General features: G+C 42.8%; 1 protein-coding gene across 2 annotated transcripts in view; it reads left to right on the top strand.

Moving 5' to 3' along the window:
• Positions 1 to 21,529, top strand: part of rassf4a (Ras association domain family member 4a) — a 79,576-nt gene that overhangs the window by 39,586 nt on the left and 18,461 nt on the right. Inside the window, exons 1-3 of one of the 2 annotated variants that reach the window (XM_020481382.2) lie at positions 397 to 1,707; positions 3,038 to 3,101; positions 3,304 to 3,379. In XM_020481382.2, the coding sequence (XP_020336971.1) occupies positions 3,058 to 3,101; positions 3,304 to 3,379 (120 nt within the window). In that variant the 5' untranslated portion in view covers positions 397 to 1,707; positions 3,038 to 3,057. Of the gene's footprint in view, positions 1 to 396; positions 1,708 to 3,037; positions 3,102 to 3,303; positions 3,380 to 21,529 lie in introns of those variants that run through there. The other variant, XM_020481381.2, reaches the window with a different exon arrangement.

The following is a 21,529-nucleotide window of genomic DNA, read 5'->3' as shown; positions in this document are numbered from 1 at the left end:
CTGATATACTCCGCTACACGCACCGAGCATGTGTCCCTGGTGCGCAAAGTGCATGACCTGCACATCAAGGCTGAGAAATGTCTATTCTTCCAACAGTCCGTCTCCTTCCTAGGGCATCGCATTTCCATGTCAGGAGTGGAGATGGAGAGTGACCGCATTACAGCCGTGCGTAATTGGCCGACTCCCACCACGGTGAAGGAGGTGCAGCGATTCTTAGGGTTTGCCAACTACTACTGGAGGTTTATCCAGGGTTTTGGTCAAGTAACTGCTCGCATTACCTCACTGCTGAAGGGGGACCCGGTGCGCTTGCAGGGGTCAGCTGAGGCGGACGGGGCTTTTAGGCACCTGAAGGCTCTGTTTACCTCTGCTCCTGTGTTGGCCCATCCGGATCCCTCTTTGGCGTTCATAGTGGAGGTGGACACTTCCAAGGCTGGGATAGGAGCTGTGCTCTCTGTGCTCGGCTACGCCACCGAAACTCCTCGCCAGGCAAGGTGGGCCATGTTTTTCACCCATTTTGTGTTTACCCTCTCTTACAGAGCAGGCTCCCAGAACGTTAAGGCAGACGCACTGTCTCGGCTGTATGACATAGAGGAGTGGTCCATGGATACCACTCCAATACTCCCAGCCTCTTGTTTGGTGGCGCCGGTAGTCTGGGAGCTGGACGCGGACATTGAGCGGGTATCACGTACAGAGCCCGTTCCCCCTCAGTGTCCAGCTGGGTGTCTGTACGTTTCGTCTGCTGTCCGCGATCGGCTGATCTATTGGGCCCACACGTCACCCTCCTCTGGTCATCCTGGGATCGGTCGGACGGTGCGCTGCCTTAATGGGAGGTACTGGTGACCCACTTTAGCTAAGGAAGTGAGGGTTTATGCTTCCTCCTGCTCAGTGTGCGCCCAGTGCATGGCTCCTAGATACCTGCCCGGAGGTAAGTTACAACCCTTAACCGCTCAACAACGGCTGTGGTCGAATTTTAGGTGTATAGGTGTAGGTGAATATTATAACCGATCTCCTACCTTCACAGGGTAACACCACGATCCTGGTCATTGTGATTGATTGTTTTTCTAAGTCCTGTCGTCTCCTCCCTTTGCCCGGTCTCCCTACAGCCCTACAAACTACGGAGCCCCTGTTTACACACGTCTTCCGGCACTACAGGGTGCCTGAGGATATAGTGTCTGATTGGGGTGACGACAAGCTACAATTCACGTCAAGGGTTTGGAAGGCATTCATGGAACGTCTGGGGGCCTCGGTCAGCCTTACCTCAGGTTTTCACCCCGAGAGTAACTGGCAGGTAGAGAGAGTTAACCAGGATGTGGGTAGGTTTCTGAGGTCTTATTGCCAGGACCAGCCGCGGGAGTGGGCCCTGGGCAGAGATGGCACAGAACTCACTACGCCACTCCTCCACTAACCTTTCTCCATTTCAGTGTGTATCGGGGTATCAGCCGGTTCTGGCTCCTTGGCATCAGAGTCAGACAGAGGCTCCTGCGGTGGACGACTGGTTCCGGCGTGCAGAGGAAACATGGGACGCCGCCCACGTCCACCTTCAGCGCGTCGTACTGCGCCAGAAAGTTGGCGCAGACCATCACCGTAGTGAGGCCCCGGTGTTCGCACTGGGGGATAGGGTCTGGCTCTCAACCCGAAACCTGCCCCTCCGCCTGCCCTTCCGGAAGCTGGGTCCACGGTTTGTGGGTCCTGAGGAGAGTGAACGAGGTATGTTATAGGTTACAGCTTCTCCCCGTTTCCCGTATTAAGCCTTCGTTCCATGTGTCTCTTCTCAGGCCGGTGGTGGCTGAGGTACGGGAGGTTCCTCCGCCCCCTCTGGACATCGAGGGTGTCCCGGCGTACTCCGTTCGATTCATCCTGAATTCGAGACGTCGGGGGGTACTGTCATGACTTCTGCCGAAGTCGAAGCCTCTCCTTGTTCGGGCCGTGCTCGGCGGTCGACGTCACCGGGTCTTCTAGCCATCATTGATCCATGTTTAATTTTCCGTTGGTTTTGTCTTGTCTTCCTACAGACCTGGTTCCAATCCCATTCATTATATGTTGTGTATTTAACCCTCTGTTTCCCCTCATGTCCTTGTCAGAGAATGTTTATTGTTATGCTCGTGTTTTAATGATTGGTGTGCAACGGGTTCCATATGTTTTATCTGTGCTTGGAAATTAAAACAGCTAAACTAGCAGAGTTAATAAGTCTTATTATTAATAAGTTAATAAGTCTTATTGAAACATCCAGTGAACGTTTTAAGGAAGTTGTTAAAAAACATCCAAATAACCTAAACATTTCATTCAAAACATTCACAAGATTTAGAGAATGTTCTCAGAATGTTAATGAATTACCTTCAAATAACCTATAATTCCCATTCTCGGAATGTTAATAAAACCTCCCTGGAAAACTTTCAGGGAACCATAGTAAAACGTTCTCAGAAACTCCCTGCAACCTAAAAATGTACATTCTGAGAACGTTTAAAAAAAAATCCGTTTTACCGAAGTTCAACAACTGCCAAGGAACCAAATGTGCTAGCTCGGCTCTCTTTCTCATGCTCTCGCTCTCACGCTCGCTCACGCACACGCACACAAGCACACACCCACACACATACATGCTTTAGTCCAGACAGGTATTTACATGCAACTATTCCCTATTTTTTCCCCATTGAGATCTAGGTACTTCCCTGGGAAAATAGAAAAATAAGTTCCTAAGTTCCATACCATGACCATCTTGAAATGTAGCACGAAAAGTGGAAGGAGTGTTGCCTCCGGTCTCCTGTAATACACTTTTAGTCTGTAGATTGTACAGATGAAAGTATTAGTGTAATTCATATTCAACACGTTACTACTGTATGTGCTCTGAAATTGAGTCTATGTTTCTGAAAATGTTAGTAACTACATTCATGTTATTACAGTGTGTATATTGTACAGCGTGTATACTTTTCCCCCTACAGCATCTCTATAGAACAGAAAGCTCTGGTTACGTCCCAACACAAATTATTGCGTTGTTTTGTTAACATAAATCTCTCTCTCTCTCTTTCTCTCTCTCTCCTAGCTGTATGAGTGTATCTCAGAATGGCTGACTATGTGAAGCTGGATGAGGAGAAGTTTATCCCAAAGTGAGTCCAGCTGTGTGTCTGTCCTGAATATGACCTCAGATTACGTAGGACCACATGTATGTAGTCATGTGTAATATTTTTTTTAAATGAACTAACGTATACAGAGCTTCTTACTTATCCAATGTTAATGTACCACGAGTGGAATGCATCAATACCTACATTAACCCTGTCTCTCTCTCTCTGGTGTTGTGTTGATATTCAGGTCAGACATCTTGTCTCTGCTCAGGACCTACAACTGTTACCATGAGGGGAAGAGCTTCCAACTCCGACACAGAGAGGTAGGAGCCCTTCGTAAACTGGCCTGGTACATTAAATTACTCTGTCCATCAGTCACCTGTAGTTGTGGGAACTCTTTCACTTTTATCTGGAGTAGTTTACTCACCTTGCGGTAGGTAATCAGCATGTCTCATCTACACTCCCATGCTGATAAGGACTGACTCAAGGCAAAAAATAAAATACTTTGTTCATGTGTTGTGCTGAATAGGTTTCTAACTATTGCATTGTAAATCAGTAGAGCTGTCAGTGTGTGTGTGTGTGTGTGTGTGTGTGTGTGTGTGTGTGTGTGTGTGTGTGTGTGTGTGTGTGTGTGTGTGTGTATGTGTGTGTGTGTGCCTGCCTGCCTGCCTGCCTGCCTGCCTGCCTGCCTGCCTGCCTGTCAGTCAGTTTGGCGTTTCAGGTATAACAACGTCTTAAAGGGGTCAGATTAATGTATGAAGACATCCAACTGAACTGGAACCAGTTTATATATTGCTTCTCCACACACACAAACACTCACTGACAGCTCTACTGATTTACAATGCAATAGTTAGAAACCTATTCACCATAACTTTGCAGTACACATGAACAAAGGCATTATTTGTTTTTTACAAATTACGTCTTGATGAGGTGCTTAGCAAAGCAGTTATACTGTAAATGTTTGTTTTTGTGGTGTAGCTTCACTGCATCAGTTGGCTATGTGCTAAAGTGATGTTTATTTATCATGTATGTAGTGTGAGAAGTGACGGGAGGAAGTTCCTGTGAATTAATAGATCAATGGATGGATGAGCCATGAGTGTCTCTGATTCAGAGGGGCTTGGGTTAAATGCGAAAGACACATTTTGGTTGAATGCATGCAGTTTTGCAACTGACTAGGTACAGGGGTTCTTCCTTTAAAAGTTACGAGCTTATGCCGTGACCGCTAGTGGTAGATGGTGGCATTCTGTCATTGCACCACATGATCACAAGGGGGAGTTAGAAAGCTGATCTATGGGTAGTCTAAGCTGTGGCACAAATTTACTATCTTTTCGTAAATGAATGGAGGTGTTTTCAGTCTGAGAGTCTCTCTTCTCTGGCACTAGATTCCTGCATCAGGCAACAACAAACAAACAATGTCAGTGGTCCTGGAGTTAAGAGAGAACTTGGGTAAATACAATGGGGGAATTACACTTGACATATGGACTGACACTTTCTAAAAATAGCCACGGTGGGCTTTTGGTTTCTCCACCTCTAAACACAGAAAATAAATCATTCTAGATAACAAACTGGCTTTATTTACAAATTAGTAAGAATGTCTCACCGCATGTTCAAGAATGGCCTTTTTCCCTTTATTCAGATTACAACCGCTCACTTTCAGTTATTTGAAAATGAAATCATCTCCAAAATATCGTAATTTTTTTAAACAAGCCATAGAAAGTTGGTTGCAATTTCAGTTTAATCCACCAGATAAGTCTAAACAAATAATAACTCAAATACTGTGGTTAAACTCAAATATAGTAATTGATCAAATAATCTTCCTCAATTGGAACCTTTATCAAGTGGAAGGGCGGAAAGTAAGGAACTTGTCTGTCGGCCCTGCATTAAAGAACAAAATTGGTTCAAGAAAATTGTGATAAATAAAAAATATATACCAGTTTCATTTGAGGACCAAAAAATTTACAGCTCTGCCATATGGATTGAAACATAGTTGGGAAGAGATTTTCGATGTCCGGATTTCATGGCACATGGTTTATGAATTGATACGCAATTTTCTGTTTATTATAACCTACTACTACCTTCTGAAATAATTATTATATTGAGTTCCGAGAGCAGATCTGTTATCCAACGATTATTATTAGTAGTATTATTAACCCTGCATTATAGTTATATAAAAGCCCCTTAGATATTCTGTGTTTATATTTATTTAACCTTCTGAATGAATGGTTATATTGAAGATTCTTAATGAGTTCCGAGAGCTGATCTGTTATCCAACTATTATTATTATTAACCCAGCATTATAATATGAGTAGGCCTAACAAACAGCAAAAGCACTAGCCTATGTCAATTTACTATCCCTCATAGTACAAACTTGAAACTCACGCGCTGCTTATATATGCCAGTTAGGCTCTACACCCCTTGTAAAGCGGATTAATCTGATTAATTTGAAGAAGTTATTTGGCCACTTTAGTGATACGAATCTTATTAAAACATATAGGCCTATGGGCTAGGCTACATGATGTGTGGGACTATGATTCGAACAAGTCGCATTGATTCTTATGCTGGGCATCATTCATGATAATCATGATAACATATAATTCACAAGTGATAAGCTAATATTGTCACCCATCAGACTATTCTTGATTTAATCTTATCTTTACATATACTAAATAATATATGTGTGACATTTGTTTTGATTTAGAATGGACCATTATCATGCACCTGTATCGAAACAGGGACAGCGGGAAAAAATACACGTCATCTTTGCATTTAAATAGCGAATGGAGGACATTTTCCCTGTGGTTTTTTTCTTCATGCCAGCCAAGTAGGCTATACTTCTGTTGTAAATATAACCAATTTGCTTAATGCTAGGAAAGTTGAGAAATAAATATAGTAGGCCTAGCCTATAGAAAGCTGATGGGATCCTCCTCTTTTTATTAGCGACCATCACTCTGTTTTCTCCTGCAATTGCATAGCCTATAGAAATGATGCACAACATGAGCTCATGGGCTCTCATGAAGTGTTTCATTTGATTTTTGAATAGCTTTGCATTGATGTCAGAGTGATTAGATGGACAATAGAGTGCTGGGTACCAGGCAGTTAGCAAGTTTGGTAGGCTACTAATGACCAGCAGCATCAGAGCTTGGAGAAGCCTAATTCCCGTGACAACATGGTCATATGGAATTTGACTTCCTTCATGACTCATGACCGCCGGTGTGACGATAATATGGTCACCCCAACAGCCCTATTCAGGACCCATTTATTACTGGCCGCTTAATCCAAAACAAACTGCAACTCTTTGTTAAGGGTTTCAGTGACTTCATTAGCTGTGGTGGCTGATGCGTATATTGTTGAATCCTCAGCATACATGGACACACATGCTTTGTTTAATACCAGTGGCAGGTCATTGGGAAAAATAGAAAAGGGTAGAGGGCCTAGAGACCTCCCCTGCTGTACACCAAACTTTACATGTTTGACATTAGAGAAGCTTCCATTAACCTTTTCACACATACCAACAAACGGGTGTGATCATTCTACAGTGATCCATGCAGAGTACGCTCAAACCCGTGTGATTAGAACAGTTATTTAGAATGTCCAGTTTTGATTGACGCAACAGTCAGCATTTGTTCTAGCCACACTGTTTTTTCACATAAACATTTTGCTCAAACAGTCCTTAGAAAGTTATGTTGGGGTGGCAGGGTAGCCTAGTGGTTAGAGCATTGGACTAGTCACCAGAAGGTTGCAAGTTCAAATCCGTGAGCTGTCAAGGTACAAATCTGTTGTTCTTCCCCTGAACAAGGCAGTTAATCCACTGTTCCTAGGTCGTCATTGAAAATAAGAATTTGTTCTTAACTGACTTAGTTAAATAAAGGATAAATAATGTGACCAGTTTATTTTGTGATGAAACGTTCACACATTCACAGAAGTAGTGACAGCATACACAATCATGGAAACTGGGAAATGTGGGCTACATTAGTCCTAGTGCTAACTGAGGAAAGATTGACATAACACAAACGGTCATATTTAGATAACTATTGGCTGTCAGACACCAAAATATGAATTACTAATAGCAATTACTATTTATAATTAATCACATCACAGGTGAGCTGACCATTGATCGAAATAATTGTGTAAAACACTTTCTAGAAATCGAAAGTAATCCGCCGTGTTTGTTTTTTCTCATCAACCACAGATAATAAGAGGAGACAAGATTAGTTTGGTCTGTTTGAAGTATGTATGTTGAAGGGGGGGGGTGTCTAATATGATCATTCACTTCCCTTCATTCACTTACAGAAGTTTACCCTTCACCTCATTATACCATCTTTGGTCTGACAGACGTTTACGTGACAACTAGAATGCATTGTATATTGTCAACAAACATGGCACCACACATAGCTGGCAAATAGGTTAGCATTAGCTCATTATAATCAGTAGAACCTTCTAAAAAGTATTTTACACTCATCATAGGTGTCCATTACAATCTCTGCAATAATCGGAATGCATTATTTGTCACCAGCACTTGAAAACATGTGAATAAAACTGTAAATACATTATTCTCCATACATACATACATACATACATACATACATACATACATACATACATACATACATACATACATACATACATACATACATACATACATACATACATACATACATACATACATACATACATACATACATACATACATACATACATACATACATACATACATACATACATACATACATACATACATACATACATACATACATACATACATACATACATACATACATACATACATACATACATACATACATACATACATACATACACACACACACACACACACACACACACACACACACACACACACACACACACACACACACACACACACACACACACACACACACACACACACACACACACACACACACACACACACACACACACACACACACACACACACACACACACACACACACACACACACACACACACACACACACACCACACACACACACACACACACACACACACACACACACACACACACACACACACACACACACACACACACACACACACACACACACACACACACACACACCACACACACACACACACACACACACACACACACACACACACACACACACACACACACACACACACACACACACACACACACACACACACACACACACACACACACACACACACACACACACACACACACACACACACACACACACACACACACACACACACACACACACACACACACACACACACACACACACACACACACACACACACATACATACATACATACATACATACATACATACATACATACATACATACATACATACATACGGGGGCGGCAGCGTAGCCTAGTGGTTAGAGCGTTGGACTAGTAACCGGAAGGTTGCGAGTTCAAACCCCCGAGCTGACAAGGTACAAATCTGTCGTTCTGCCCCTGAACAGGCAGTTAACCCACTGTTCCCAGGCCGTCATTGAAAATAAGAATATGTTCTTAACTGACTTGCCTGGTTAAATAAAGGTAAAATTAAATTTTAAAAAATTTAAAATACATACATACATACATACATACATACAAACAAACAAATATATGAATGAGTGATGGCCGAACGGCATAGGCAAGATGCAGTAGATGGTATAGAGTATAGTATATACATATGATATGAGTAATGTAGGGTATGTAAACATTATATAAAGTGACATTGTTTAAAGTGGCTAGTGATACATTTATTACATCAATTTGTTCATTATTGAAGTGGATAGAGATGAGTCAGTATGTTGGCAGCAGCCACTCAATGTTAGTGATGGTTGTTTAACAGTCTGATGGCCTTGAGATAGAAGCTGTTTTTCAGTCTCTCGGTTGCCGCTTTGATGCACCTGTACTGACCTCGCCTTCTGGAGGATAGCGAGGTGAACAGGCAGTGGCTCGGGTGGCTTTTGTCCTTGATGATCTTTTTGGCCTTGCTGTGACATCGGGTGGTGTAGGTGTCCTGGAGGGCAGATAGTTTGCCCCCGGTGATGTGTTGTGGAGACCTCACTACCCTCTGGAGAGCTTTACGGTTGTGGGCGGAGCAGTTGCCATACCAGGCGGTGATACTCTCGATTGTGCATCTGTAAAAGTTTGTGAGTGTTTTTGGTGACAAGATTAATTTCTTTAGCCTCCTGAGGTTGAAGAGGCGCTGCTGCTGAACTTAAAACGTTCCACCTTCTCCACTAATGTCCCATCGATGTGGATAGGGGGCTGCTCCCTCTGCTGTTTCCTGAAGTCCACGATCATCTCCTTTGTTTTGTTGACGTTGAGTGTGAGGTTATTTTCCTGACACCACACTCCGAGGGCCCTCACCTCCTCCCTGTAGGTCGTCTCATCGTTGTTGGTAATCAAGCCTACCACTCTGTCATCTGCAAACTTGATGATTGAGTTGGAGGTGTGCATGGCCACGCAGTCATTGGTGAACAGGGAGTTCAGGAGAGGGCTCAGAACGCACCCTTGTGGGGCCCCTGTGTTGAGGATCAGCGGGGTGGAGATGTTGTTACCTACCCTCACCACCTGGGGGCGGCCCGTCAGGAAGTCCAGGACCCAGTTGCACAGGGCAGGGTCGAGACCCAGGGCCCTGAGCTTAATGATGAGTTTGGAGGGTACTATGGTGTTAAATGCTGAGCTGTAGTCGATGAATAGCATTCTTACATAGGTATTCCTCTTGTCCAGATGGGTTAGGGCAGTGTGCAGTGTGATTGCGTCGTCTGTGGACCTATTGGGGCAGTAAGCAAATTGGAGTGGGTCTAGGGTGTCAGGTAGGGTGGAGGTGATATGGTCCTTAACTAGTCTCTCAAAGCACTTCATGATGACGGAAGTGAGTGCTACAGGGCGATAGTCATTTAGCTCAGTTACCTTCGCTTTCTTGGGTACAGGAACAATGGTGGCCCTTTTGAAGCATGTGGGAACAGCAGACTGGGATAAGGACTGATTGAATATGTCCGTAAACACACCAGCCACTTGGTTTGTGCATGCTCTGAGGACGCGGCTTGGGATGCTGTCTGGGCCGGCAGCCTTTTAAGGGTTAACACGTTTAAGTGTTTTTCTCAAGTTGGCTGCAGTGAAGGAGAGCCCACAGGTGTTGGTAGCGGGTCTTGTCAGTGGCACTGTATTGTCCTCAAAGCGAGCAAAGAAGTTGTTTAGTCTGTCTGGGAGCAAGATTCGTGGTCCGCGACGGGGCTGGTTTTCCTTTTGTAATCCGTGATTGACCCTGCCACATACCTCTCGTGTCTGAGCTGTTGAAATGCGACTCTACTTTGTCTCCATTCTGACTAGAGGTCGACCGATTAATCGGAATGGCCGATTTAAATAGGGCAGATTTCAAGTTTTCATAACAATCGGAAATCTGTATTTTTGGACACCGATTTGGCGGAATTTATTATTATTATTATTTATTTTTTTACACTTTTATTTAACTAGGCAAGTCAGTTAAGAACACATTCTTATTTCCAATGACGGCCTAGGAACGGTGGGTTAACTACCTTGTTCAGGGGCAGAACGACAGATTTTTACCTTGTCAGCTCAGGGATTCGTTTTTGCAACCTTCCGGGTACTAGTCCAACGCTCTAACCACCTGCCTTACAATGCACTCCACGAGGAGCCTGCATGGCAGGCTGACTACCTGTTACGCGAGGGCAGCAAGAAGCCAAGGTAAATTGCTAGCTTGCATTACATTTATAAAAAACAATCAATCTTCACATAATCACTAGTTAAAACGTCATAGGGCTGCAATCCCGTTAACGGGATGATATGACAACAGCCAGTGAAAGTGCAGGGCGCCAAATTCAAAACAACAGAAATCTCATAATTAAAATTCCTCAAACATTCATGTATCTTATACTATTTTAAAGGTAATCTTGTTGTTAATCCCACCACGGTGTCCGATTTCAAATAGGCTTTACAGCGAAAGCAACACAAACGATTATGTTAGGTCACCACCAAGTCACAGAAAAACACAGCAATTTTTCCAGGCAAAGAGAGAAGTCACAAAAGGCACAAATAGAGATAAACTTAATCACAAACCTTTGATGATCTTCATCAGATGACACTCATTAGATAAAATACGGAAAGGTTCCGTATTTCACTGAAAGAATAAACATTTTGTTTTCGAAATGATAGTTCCCGGATTCGACCATATTAATGACCAAAGGCTCGTATTTCTGTGTGTTATTATGTTATAATTAAGTCTATGATTTGATAGAGCAGTCTGTCTGAGCGATGGTAGGCAGCAGCAGGCTCGTAAGCATTCATTTAAACAGCACTTTCGTGCGTTTTGCCAGCAGCTCTACCCTGTGCTTCAAGCATTGCGCCGTTTATGACTTCAAGCCTATCAACTCCCGAGATTAGGCTGGTGTAACCGATGTGAAATGGCTTGCTAGTTAGCGGGTGTGCTCTAATAGCGTTTCAATCGGTGACGTCACTCGCTCTGAGACTTGGAATAGTTGTTCTCCTTGCTCTGCAAGGGCCGCGGCTTTTGTGGAGCGATGGGTAACGATGCTTCGAGGGTGGCTGTTGTCGATGTGTTCCTGGTTCGAGCCCAGGTAGGGGCGAGGAGAGGGACGGAAGCTATATTGTTACACTGGCAATACTAAAGTGCCGAATAGAACATCCAATAGTCAAAGGTATATGAAATACAAATGGTATAATAGAGAGAAATAGTCCTATAATTCCTATAATAACTACAACCTAAAACTTCTTACCTGAGAATGTTGAAGACTCATGTTAAAAGGAACCACCAGCTTTCATATGTTCTCATGTTCTGAGCAAGGAACTTAAACGTATTGCACTTTTACTTTCTTCTCCAACACTTTGTTTTTGCATTATTTAAACCAAATTGAACATGTTTCATAATTTATTTGAGGCTAAATTGATGTATTACATTAACTTAAAATAAGTGTTCATTCAGTATTGTTGTTATTGATGCAACATCTCAAGACATCAGTCAGGAAGTTAAAGTTTGATGGTAAATGGGTCTTCCAAATGGACAATGACCCCAAGCATACTTTCAAAGTTGTGGCAAAATGGCTTAAGGACAACAAAGTTAAGGTATTGGAGTGGCCATTACAAAGCCCTGACCTCAATCCCATAGAAATTTGTGGGCAGAACTGAAAAATCTTGTGTGAGGAAGGATGCCTACAAATCTGACTCAGTTACACCAGCTCTGTCAGGAGGAATGGGCCAAAATTCACCCAACTTATTGTGGGAAGCTTGTGGAAGCCTGCCAGAAACGTTTGACCCAATTAAAAATAAAAATAAAGGCAATGCTACCAAATACTAATTGAGTGTATGTGGACTTCTGACCCACTGGGAATGTCATGAAAGAAATAAAAGCTGAAATAAATCATTCTCTTGTGAAAAACTGAGTTTAAATATATTTGGCTGAGGTGTATGTAAACTTCCGACTTCAACTGTATATGCTAGAATGGGCCAATAGCTTGTGCTTGGCTCTGTCCACGTTCTTGCTTGTTCTTCCCACAATGATTTATCTGCGGTCTATCTTGGTTGAGTTGTCCAAAAGCAAGCGCGTTTCCTGGTCTATCTCCTCCACTGCGAAAGGGGGAACCGAGTCAGTTGCACAACTGAATGCATTCAACTGAAATGTGTCTTCCGCATTTAACCCAACTCCTCTGAATCAGAGAGGTGTGGGGTGCTGCCTTAATCGCCATCTTCTGCAAAGTAAAATCTAGCTATGGTAGCTAGCCAGCTAATTTAACTAACGTTCGCTAACAAGTTGAACAGTGTCTGACACAGTCCAGAAAAAGTGTCAGACTTAGCTAAGGTAGCTAGCTAGCGAACCTTAGCTAGCTACCATTACAGACACTGATATAGTTTGCCAGCTAACCAAACATCAACCAAAAACCTTACATTTACGTATATTCCGTGATAACACGTGGTAAGCTAGCATTATCACAGCCAGAGATATTAGCTCAGGAAATGGCTAGCTAGCTGACGGTCATTAGCTAATGCCTAAGCTAACTACATAATTATGATAGGACAACCTGAATGACCACAAAATTCATCATTCGTAACATTTGTTATTTACCGTTTTCACTGTTTCCAGTCAGCCAAAACACCCTTAGTCTGTCAAAATAACGTTAGCCGTTTTCCACTCAGTCACACTAAAAGACTTGCAAGTTACCGGTTACAACAATGCCACATCTCGATACTTGCTCACATTCTGCTGGACTCCACGCGCTGCTAGCGGGAGAATTAACCCACTGGCTGGGTCAAATGTCCATAATCCAACCTAAATAACCCAGCACCAACAACCCAACCTGGATGTTTTTACAGAAAACAACCCAACATTTTTGAAGTGTTACTTACATCTCAAAGCCATGCATGTAAAAAGCCTTGACCTGGTGTACACATATTTCTCTGTCCTCAGTTTGATTGAAGGCCTCAAGCTGTATTTTTGTCTTGTAACTGATCGAATTCTAGAAAGAGAGAAGGAACAACACAAGATACAAAGGAGCTAGCTTTATTTCCAGGGTGTTGATGCATCCTCCTCACAATACAGCATCTTCCAACACCACTGGTAGGGTAAGGGTATACATCTGAAAAAGTAAAGTTTTGCTTTGAGGCCAAATCAACTCATGTTGTTGCTACCTTAGATGTTGTGCTAACTAACATGCTACTGGACCGTGAGACTAGCATATTGACATGTATTAAAAGAGAGCAACATATTCACCTAAACATATAACTGTTCAGGCAAATCATTAGTTAGCTAGCTAGCTACCACATACATTAATTGTGCAAAAATATGATAGCTAACATTAGCTAGCTAAGCACTAGCCAGACAGTTGTCCTGACAAATTGAAACTAGTATCAACAAAATGTGTTTCAATCTATCCCATAAAACATGACATTGCTAACTACAGTAGGCATCATTTAGCTAATCAAATGTTAAAGTTCATTAGGAAGTTTAATTAATATTTAGACACTAACCGGACAACTTTAGTAGGTACAGTGCATTTGGAAAGTATTCAGACCCCTTGACTTTTTCCACATTCTGTTACGCTACAACATTATTCTAAAATGTATAAAATAAAACAATTTCCTCATCAATCTACACACAATACCCCATAATGACAAAGCGAGAACAGGTTTTTAGAAATGTTTCCACATTTATTTACATAAGTATTCAGACCCTTTGCTATGAAACTCGAAAATGAACTCAGGTGCATCCTGTTTCCATTGATCATCCTTGAGATGTTTCTACAACTTGATTGGAGTCCACCTGTGACAAATTAAAATGATTGGACATTATTTAGAAAGGCACATACCAGTCTATATAAGGTCCCAAGGTTGACAGTGCATGTCAGAGCAAAGACCAAGCCATAAGGTCGAAGGAATTGTCCGCAGAGCTCAGAGACAGGATTGTGTCGAGGCACAGATCTGGGGAAGGGTAGCAAAACATTTCTGCAGCATTGAAGGTCCCCAAGAACACAGTGGCCTCCATCATTCTTAAATGGAAGAAGTTTGGAACCACCAAGACTCTTCCTAGAGCTGGCCGCCTGGTCAAACTGAGCAATCGGGCGAGAAGGGCCTTGGTTTTGGAGGTGACCAAGAACCCAATGGTCATTCTGACAGAGCTCCAGAGTTCCTCTGTGGAGATGGGAGAACCTTCCAGGAGGACAACCATCTCTGCAGCACTCCGCCAATCAGGCCTATATGGTAGAGTGGCCAGACGGAAGCCACTCCTCAGTAAAAGGCACATGACAGCCCACTTGGAGTTTGCCAAAAGCCACCTAAAGGATTCTCAGACCATGAGAAACAAGATTCTATGGTCTGATGAAACTCTTTGACTTGAATGCCAATCAATTTTAGCATAAGACTGCAACGTAACAAACTGTGGAAAAAGTCAAGGAGTCTGAGTACTTTCCAATCGCACTGAAGCTAGCTAGCTAGATAGCTTGGTTTCCTTTTTCCAACAGACATTTCTAATCCCCCTGATTGGTCATCAACGGTTACTGATCTTGGAACACAGATTATTGTTGTCACAGGTTTCCCACATATTGAAATAGAATCTTGAGAGAACTGCCAGAAAAAAAAACTCTTTCAAACTGTTTGCCACTAAATATTTTCGTTGCCAAATGTTTACCACAGATTTTCCACAGGTTACTGTTGGATTTGAGAATGGTGCTACTCCCTCCCCGCTTTTACCCGACAACGTAATGGGCCTGCCTATGCAAGTGTATTTTGGAGTGACCGAGGAATGAACCAATCACATTTTGACTTGGAATGGGTGGGACCATTTTGAAAAAAAGTAAAGTGACTACTGACTGAGAGCAATAGCCTAGTTTTCCCATGCTTTTGTTGTATTGAGTGTGACAATGGAGGTGGCTTTAGCAGGTGTTACCATTTTCATAGTATTGACATCACTTTTACGGTAGCCTATCACACAACTAATGTGTAATGCAAATGAATGATAACTGAGTGAACGTTTGCCTACTTCCTTTAGTAAGCTACACACGGTCTTGGTCCTACTACTGTAACATACAAAATGTTTTTTTTTTTTTTTTAAATTAGGCCTATCTGAAATGCAGCCATACACAACAGCTGTAATCTTTGACACAAGAAAGCACACGATGTTGAAGAGAATCCTCACAAAGACTGGTAGCCCAAGATGTGCTCATTAAAACAGAACACAATGCAACCATCGATTCAGGACCATGGACAGAAGGCTACCGCTAGTCAGCGCCGTTTGATGGATAACGTTTGATGCGCTACCAATTTCAGCACCACTGTAGGGGACATCCAGGGCTAAACTTATAGCACAACCATTTAATGACCATTGGTCATTGTCCATATACCCATCAAATAACGCAAAGCTGTATATTGATCAATAGCAATTAGACCCGCAAAAGCAAGTAATGACATTAAGAATCAAAGATAAATAGAAATGATGCATAAGCATAGCCCTAAACTGTACCTTACATTAAAACTTTTGCCAAACCACCAGTAGGCTTACACGAGGGAAAACCAATGAAAAAATAATTCTGGCATTGCGGCCAGGGCGATAAAGGTTGTAGCTTACCATTTAGAAGAGTTGCAGCCTCCTCGATGCTGTGTTGATACTCATGAGAAGTTTTTGATTTCATTCTCCTTCCTGCCAAAATATACTTGTCAGGTCCCTCCCAAATGTCAGCTGGACAAGCTGGGCTTTTCATTGATTGTAACATTGTAACATGCTCTGTGTTCAGAGTCTGTGTTTATCGAATACTTTCTTCGGGGTGGAGAACAATATTTTTGCACATTGCTGATGTTGTTTCGGTGCCAACAGCACAGTCAGCATTGCTGACAAAGGCCCGCCGTATCTTTGAGGAACACTGAATGGGGTCCATGTGTTGTTGCTGGCTGTGGTTGAGATTTCACTTTGCAAGAACGTGCCAGCCACAATACACTCTGCTTCCACTAGCTCAGTTTTGGTTAGATCCAACAGGTCGTCAGGTGCTCGTGACCGGGGTAACCAAGTTGCTTCTTGTTGGTCAGCAGGTGGCGTGGGGGATGGGTGGGTATAACATTTGATGCTAGGCTCCTCAACCTCAGTGGTCAGGCCTGCAGGTTGGTTGGTGAGCTTGTCTGCCCTTGGCAGTGCCCAGCCATTTTCAGATAGGTCTATCAATGCTGATCAAAGCTTAGGCAACAAGCAATAAAACATAACGAAGCTAGTAGCTACTAGCTGGCCTATTATTCGCTGTAAGCCTAGCTGTCTGCAAAAGTGAACAACTTGTACCCCTCTGTAAGAAAAAAAAACCACCCTGGGATCCAATGAGCTTCCTAGACAAGGTAATGAAGGCGGTACCTTATGACATTGAATGGCTAGGTGCCCAGTCAGAATGCATTTGGGAATTGTACCTACTATATATTACATCTCCCCTCCCTCACCCCTCTGGGTGTGCCCTCGGGTTATGAGGGCACACCCAGCATATCAAATGAAATCACATTTTATTGGTCACATGCAAGTGTTTAGCAGATGTTTTTGCTCCGACAGTGCAGTGCAGTAATATCTAACAAGTAATATCTAACAATTTCACAACATATACCCGATACACACAAATCTAAGTAAAGGAATGGAATTAAGAATTTATAAATATATGGATGAGCAATGTCAGAGTGGCATAGACTAATATACAGTAGAATAGAATACAGTATATACATATGAGATGAGTAATGCAAAATATGTAAACATTATTATAATGACTAGTGTTCCAATTATTGAAGTGGCCAGTGATTTAAAGTCTATATATTAAGGGCAGCAGCCTTTAATGTGTTAGTGATGGCTATTTAACAGTCTGATGGCCTTGAGATAGAAGCTGTTTTTCAGTCTCTCTGTCTCAGCTTTGATGCACCTGTACTGACCTCGCCTTCTGGATGATAGCGGGATGAACAGGCAGTGGCTCGGGTGGTTGTCCTTGATGTTTTTTTGGCCTTCCTGTGACATCAGGTGCTGTAGGTGTCCTGCAGGGCAGGTAGTTTGCCCCCGGTGATGCGTTGGGCAGAGCACACTACCCTCTGGAGAGCCCTGCTGTTGCAGGCAGTGCAGTTGCTGTACCAGGTGGTTATACAGCCCGACGGGATGCTTTCAATTGTGCATCTGTAAAACTTTGAGGGTTTTTGGTGCCAAGCCAAATTTCTTCAGCCTCCTGAGGTTATTTTCCTGGCACCACAGTCCCAGAGCCCTTACCTCCTCCCTGTAGTCTGTCTTGTCATTGTTGGAAATCAAGCCTACTACTGTTGTGTCGTCTGCAAACTTGATGGTTGAGTTGGAGGCGTGCACGGCCACGCAGTCATGGGTAAACAGGGAGTACAGGAGGGGGCTGAGCACACACCCTTGTGGGGCCCAAGTGTTGAGGATCAGCGAAGTGGAGGTGTTGTTTCCTACCTTCACCACCTGGGGGCGGCCCGTCAGGAAGTCCAGGACCCAGTTGCAAAGGGCAGGGTTCAGACCCAGGACCTCAAGCTTAATGATGAGCTTGGAGGGTACTATGGTGTTGAATACTGAGCTATAGTCAATGAACAGCATTCTTACCTGGGTATTCCTCTTTTCCAGATTGGATAGGGCAGTGTGCAGAGCGATGGTGTTTGCATTATCTGTGGATCTATTGGGGCGGTAAGCAAATTGAAGTGGGCCTAGGGTGACAGGTCTGGTAGAGGTGATATGATCCTTAACTAGTCTCTCAGAGCCCTTCATGATGACAGAAGGGAGTGCTACATGCGATAGTAATTTAGTTCAGTTACCTTTTGCTTTCATGGGTACAGGAACAATAGTGGCCATCTTGAAGCATGTGGGGGCAGCAGACTGGGATAGGCAGAGACATAGCCTCTGTCCCATTCTGCACCTTCTGGCAGGACTGGCAGCGCTACATTGGCAAAAACAGGCAAGGTCATTTGTCTACTATTTCTTATGTTTATGGAGAAGCAAAACTGGGGAGGCACAAATTATATCTGGGGCGGGGGGCAGCTGTGCTGTCTCTGTGTGAGTTGCAGCCTGAAGCACGGCTCAAGCCTGTTTGATGTTGTCATCAAAAAGCATTGCTTCTCCTGCAATAGAGTCTGCACTAGAACGGTCCAACTACGCAATATAATGTTGTGCGCATTAAGTGATGCACTGTTTGTTTTTTTCTTGATTTTTGAATTTTGCTGTAACAAATCTGATATACCAGAAAGTACCTCTTGACTTATTCCAAAGTGAAAACATGTTTTTAGACAGTTCTGCAAATGTATTAAAAATTAAATACTTTGCACCTTTGGCAGTGATTACAGCTTTGAGTCATTTTATGTATGCCTGTATCCGCTTTGCATGTCTGGATTTGGGGATTTTCTCCCATGCAAATTTCTTCAAGCTCTGTTGAGTTGGATATTTTTATTTAACCTTTATTTAACTAGGCAAGTCAGTTAAGAACAAATTCTTATTTACATTGACAGCCTACCAGGGAATAGTGGGTGAATTGCCTTGTTCAGGGGCAGAATTACAGATTTTTACCTTGTCAGCTCAGGGATTCAATCCAGCAACCTTTCGGGTGCTGGCCCAATGCTCTAACCACTAGGCTACCTGCCACCCCAGGGAGTGGCAGTGAACAGAAAGTCTTTCCACAGATTTTCCATGGGACTCGAGTCTAGGCTTTGGCTGGGGCACTCAAGGACTTCTTGGTCTGAAGCCAGAACTTTGAATTCAGGCTGTAACACAACAAAAAAGTGGAATAAGGGTATAAGAACACTTTCTCAAGGCACTGTACATCCAATAGTCATGGTTCGCCAGAGTCTCAAACACTGAAATCATTTTTGTAAGGACCTGTAGGTGGATTCCTTGCCAAGTAAACCGGTTGTGTGTGTGTGTGTGTGTGTGTGTGCGTGTGCGCATGTGTGTTAGCGTGCATGATTGGGTGGGTCCGTGGGTGCATGCGTCATGTGCATGTGTGTTATTGAGTATGGGTCATTGTTACTTTAAGCTCATATGACCTGAACAGTTGTCAGGTGATGTACTTATAATGCCCTACATACATTGTTGATGGTAGTAAAAGTGCCAGTAGACTCGTCTGTCTCTGTCTGTCTGTCTGCATGCATGCCATTTCATTTGTGCATTATCAGACCCACTTAGTGTGTGAGCAGTGTTGCGAAAGTAGCATATATAGCTTCTCTATTATTCTAACTACATGTTCTGGTAGCTTTATGCTGGTTGAGTTTATTTTAAAGCTATGAAGGTAATTAAATATAATTAATTCATTTGATCGTCATGTGTAACTTTTACAGTAATTATGACATCCTATGCCAAGGTTTGCTTGCTGGCAATGGAGTAGGGGTAGAGGTCATTTCTAGGACTACAGGACTAGGGTTATGGATTAAGGGTTGTTTCTGGTCGGAGCCACTGTCACACTGAAGGTTCAAGCCATGGAAGAGATACATCAAGCTGATGTTTATGACTGTAGCTACCCCTGCTGGTTGCCACTTAAGCAATAAAGCCCAAGGGGGTGTGGTATGTGGCCAATATACCACGGCTAAGGGCTGTTCTTAGGCACGATGCAATGCGTCATATAATTGGTAAGCAACATAATTAGAGCTGTAAAAATACATGTTTTGTCATACCCGTGCTATACCCCGGCTATCGGCCAATCAGAATTGAGGGCTGAAACGACCCAGGTTATAATGGGAATTATAAACTGGGTGATTCCAATTTGAATAATGATTGGCTGACAACTGGAATATCAGACCGTATACCACGGGTATGACAAAACATTTATTTTTACTGCTCTAATTACATTGGTAACCAGTTTATAATAGCAATAAGACATCTCGGGGCTTTGTGATATATGGCCAATATACCACAGCTAAGGGCCATATATATGTATATATATCATTGATTTAATAAAGCCACATACAAACATGGTCTCTTTTGTTTTCTTGAGTAAGGCAGCTCCAAAATGCAGGTGTTTCAGCCTAGCTCAGTGTTTTCTGTGGTGGTGGGGCTTGCCAGCAGAAAATACGGAGCGTTGCGCCGTGATTGGCTCAGTGTTCTGTCACTCATGGGGACACTATGTCACTGCCAAGTCTAAGTTTAGAGCTAGAAAATTCTTGCCCCTTGGGTGCTGCCATAGAGTTACACTAGACGTGCCCATCCAAGAAGGCTCAAGGTCATTGGCCACAGATAAAATTATGTCAAATCACGTTATATGTACAGTAGCTTTGATTGGACTGATCATGTAAACATCATACTTTCACAATCTTAGCTAGCAGTCATCATCATGAATCAAGTCAACAATCTACTGGCAAATCCTTTTTAATCCATGTCATATGAAGAGAAAAAATGAAGAGAAATTATAGATAAAATGTACAGGTGCTCATCGGCAATTGGACTTAAACATTACACAACAAATCGCAAATTCAACAATGAGTGGTTTGGAAGGAATCAGTGACAGTGGCTAACTGCAAGCATTGCAAAACAATCACTAGCCTGCTATTCAGTGGAATGGCTGTGTGGTCCCAGATCTGGGATTAAGGGGCTACAATTTTAAAATTATAAACATTTTAACATTGGCCATGCTGTCAATGAAGCACGATTTGTGCCACGCTCGTGAAAACTTGACTTCAGTGAGTTCAAGGTAAACGGGATAGTTGGAAATAAACAAGCTCCGAATGGGAAAATTAGTTTTGAACGATAATCCAACTCGGAATTGTAAATCTGGCCTCTTTTTAGAGCTACGACCTGAAGACCAATGACGTCATCATGATTCGACATCGTTTTTTTCAGAGTTCTCAGTTGTTTTAAAAGCACCATAAATCCAGAGAATTCCAGACTTTGATGACAAAATTTGCCCCACGAAGGACCGCCATGCCACCTTCCTGTTCAAGTGAGCACAGCACAAACAAGATGAGTCCAAAAATGTATTCTATGCTGCTGCATAAATGATGT

The sequence above is a fragment of the Oncorhynchus kisutch genome, linkage group LG4, assembly GCF_002021735.2.
Source record: "Oncorhynchus kisutch isolate 150728-3 linkage group LG4, Okis_V2, whole genome shotgun sequence".
NCBI lineage: Eukaryota > Metazoa > Chordata > Actinopteri > Salmoniformes > Salmonidae > Oncorhynchus > Oncorhynchus kisutch.
This window is presented reverse-complemented; position numbering and strand designations above follow the sequence as displayed.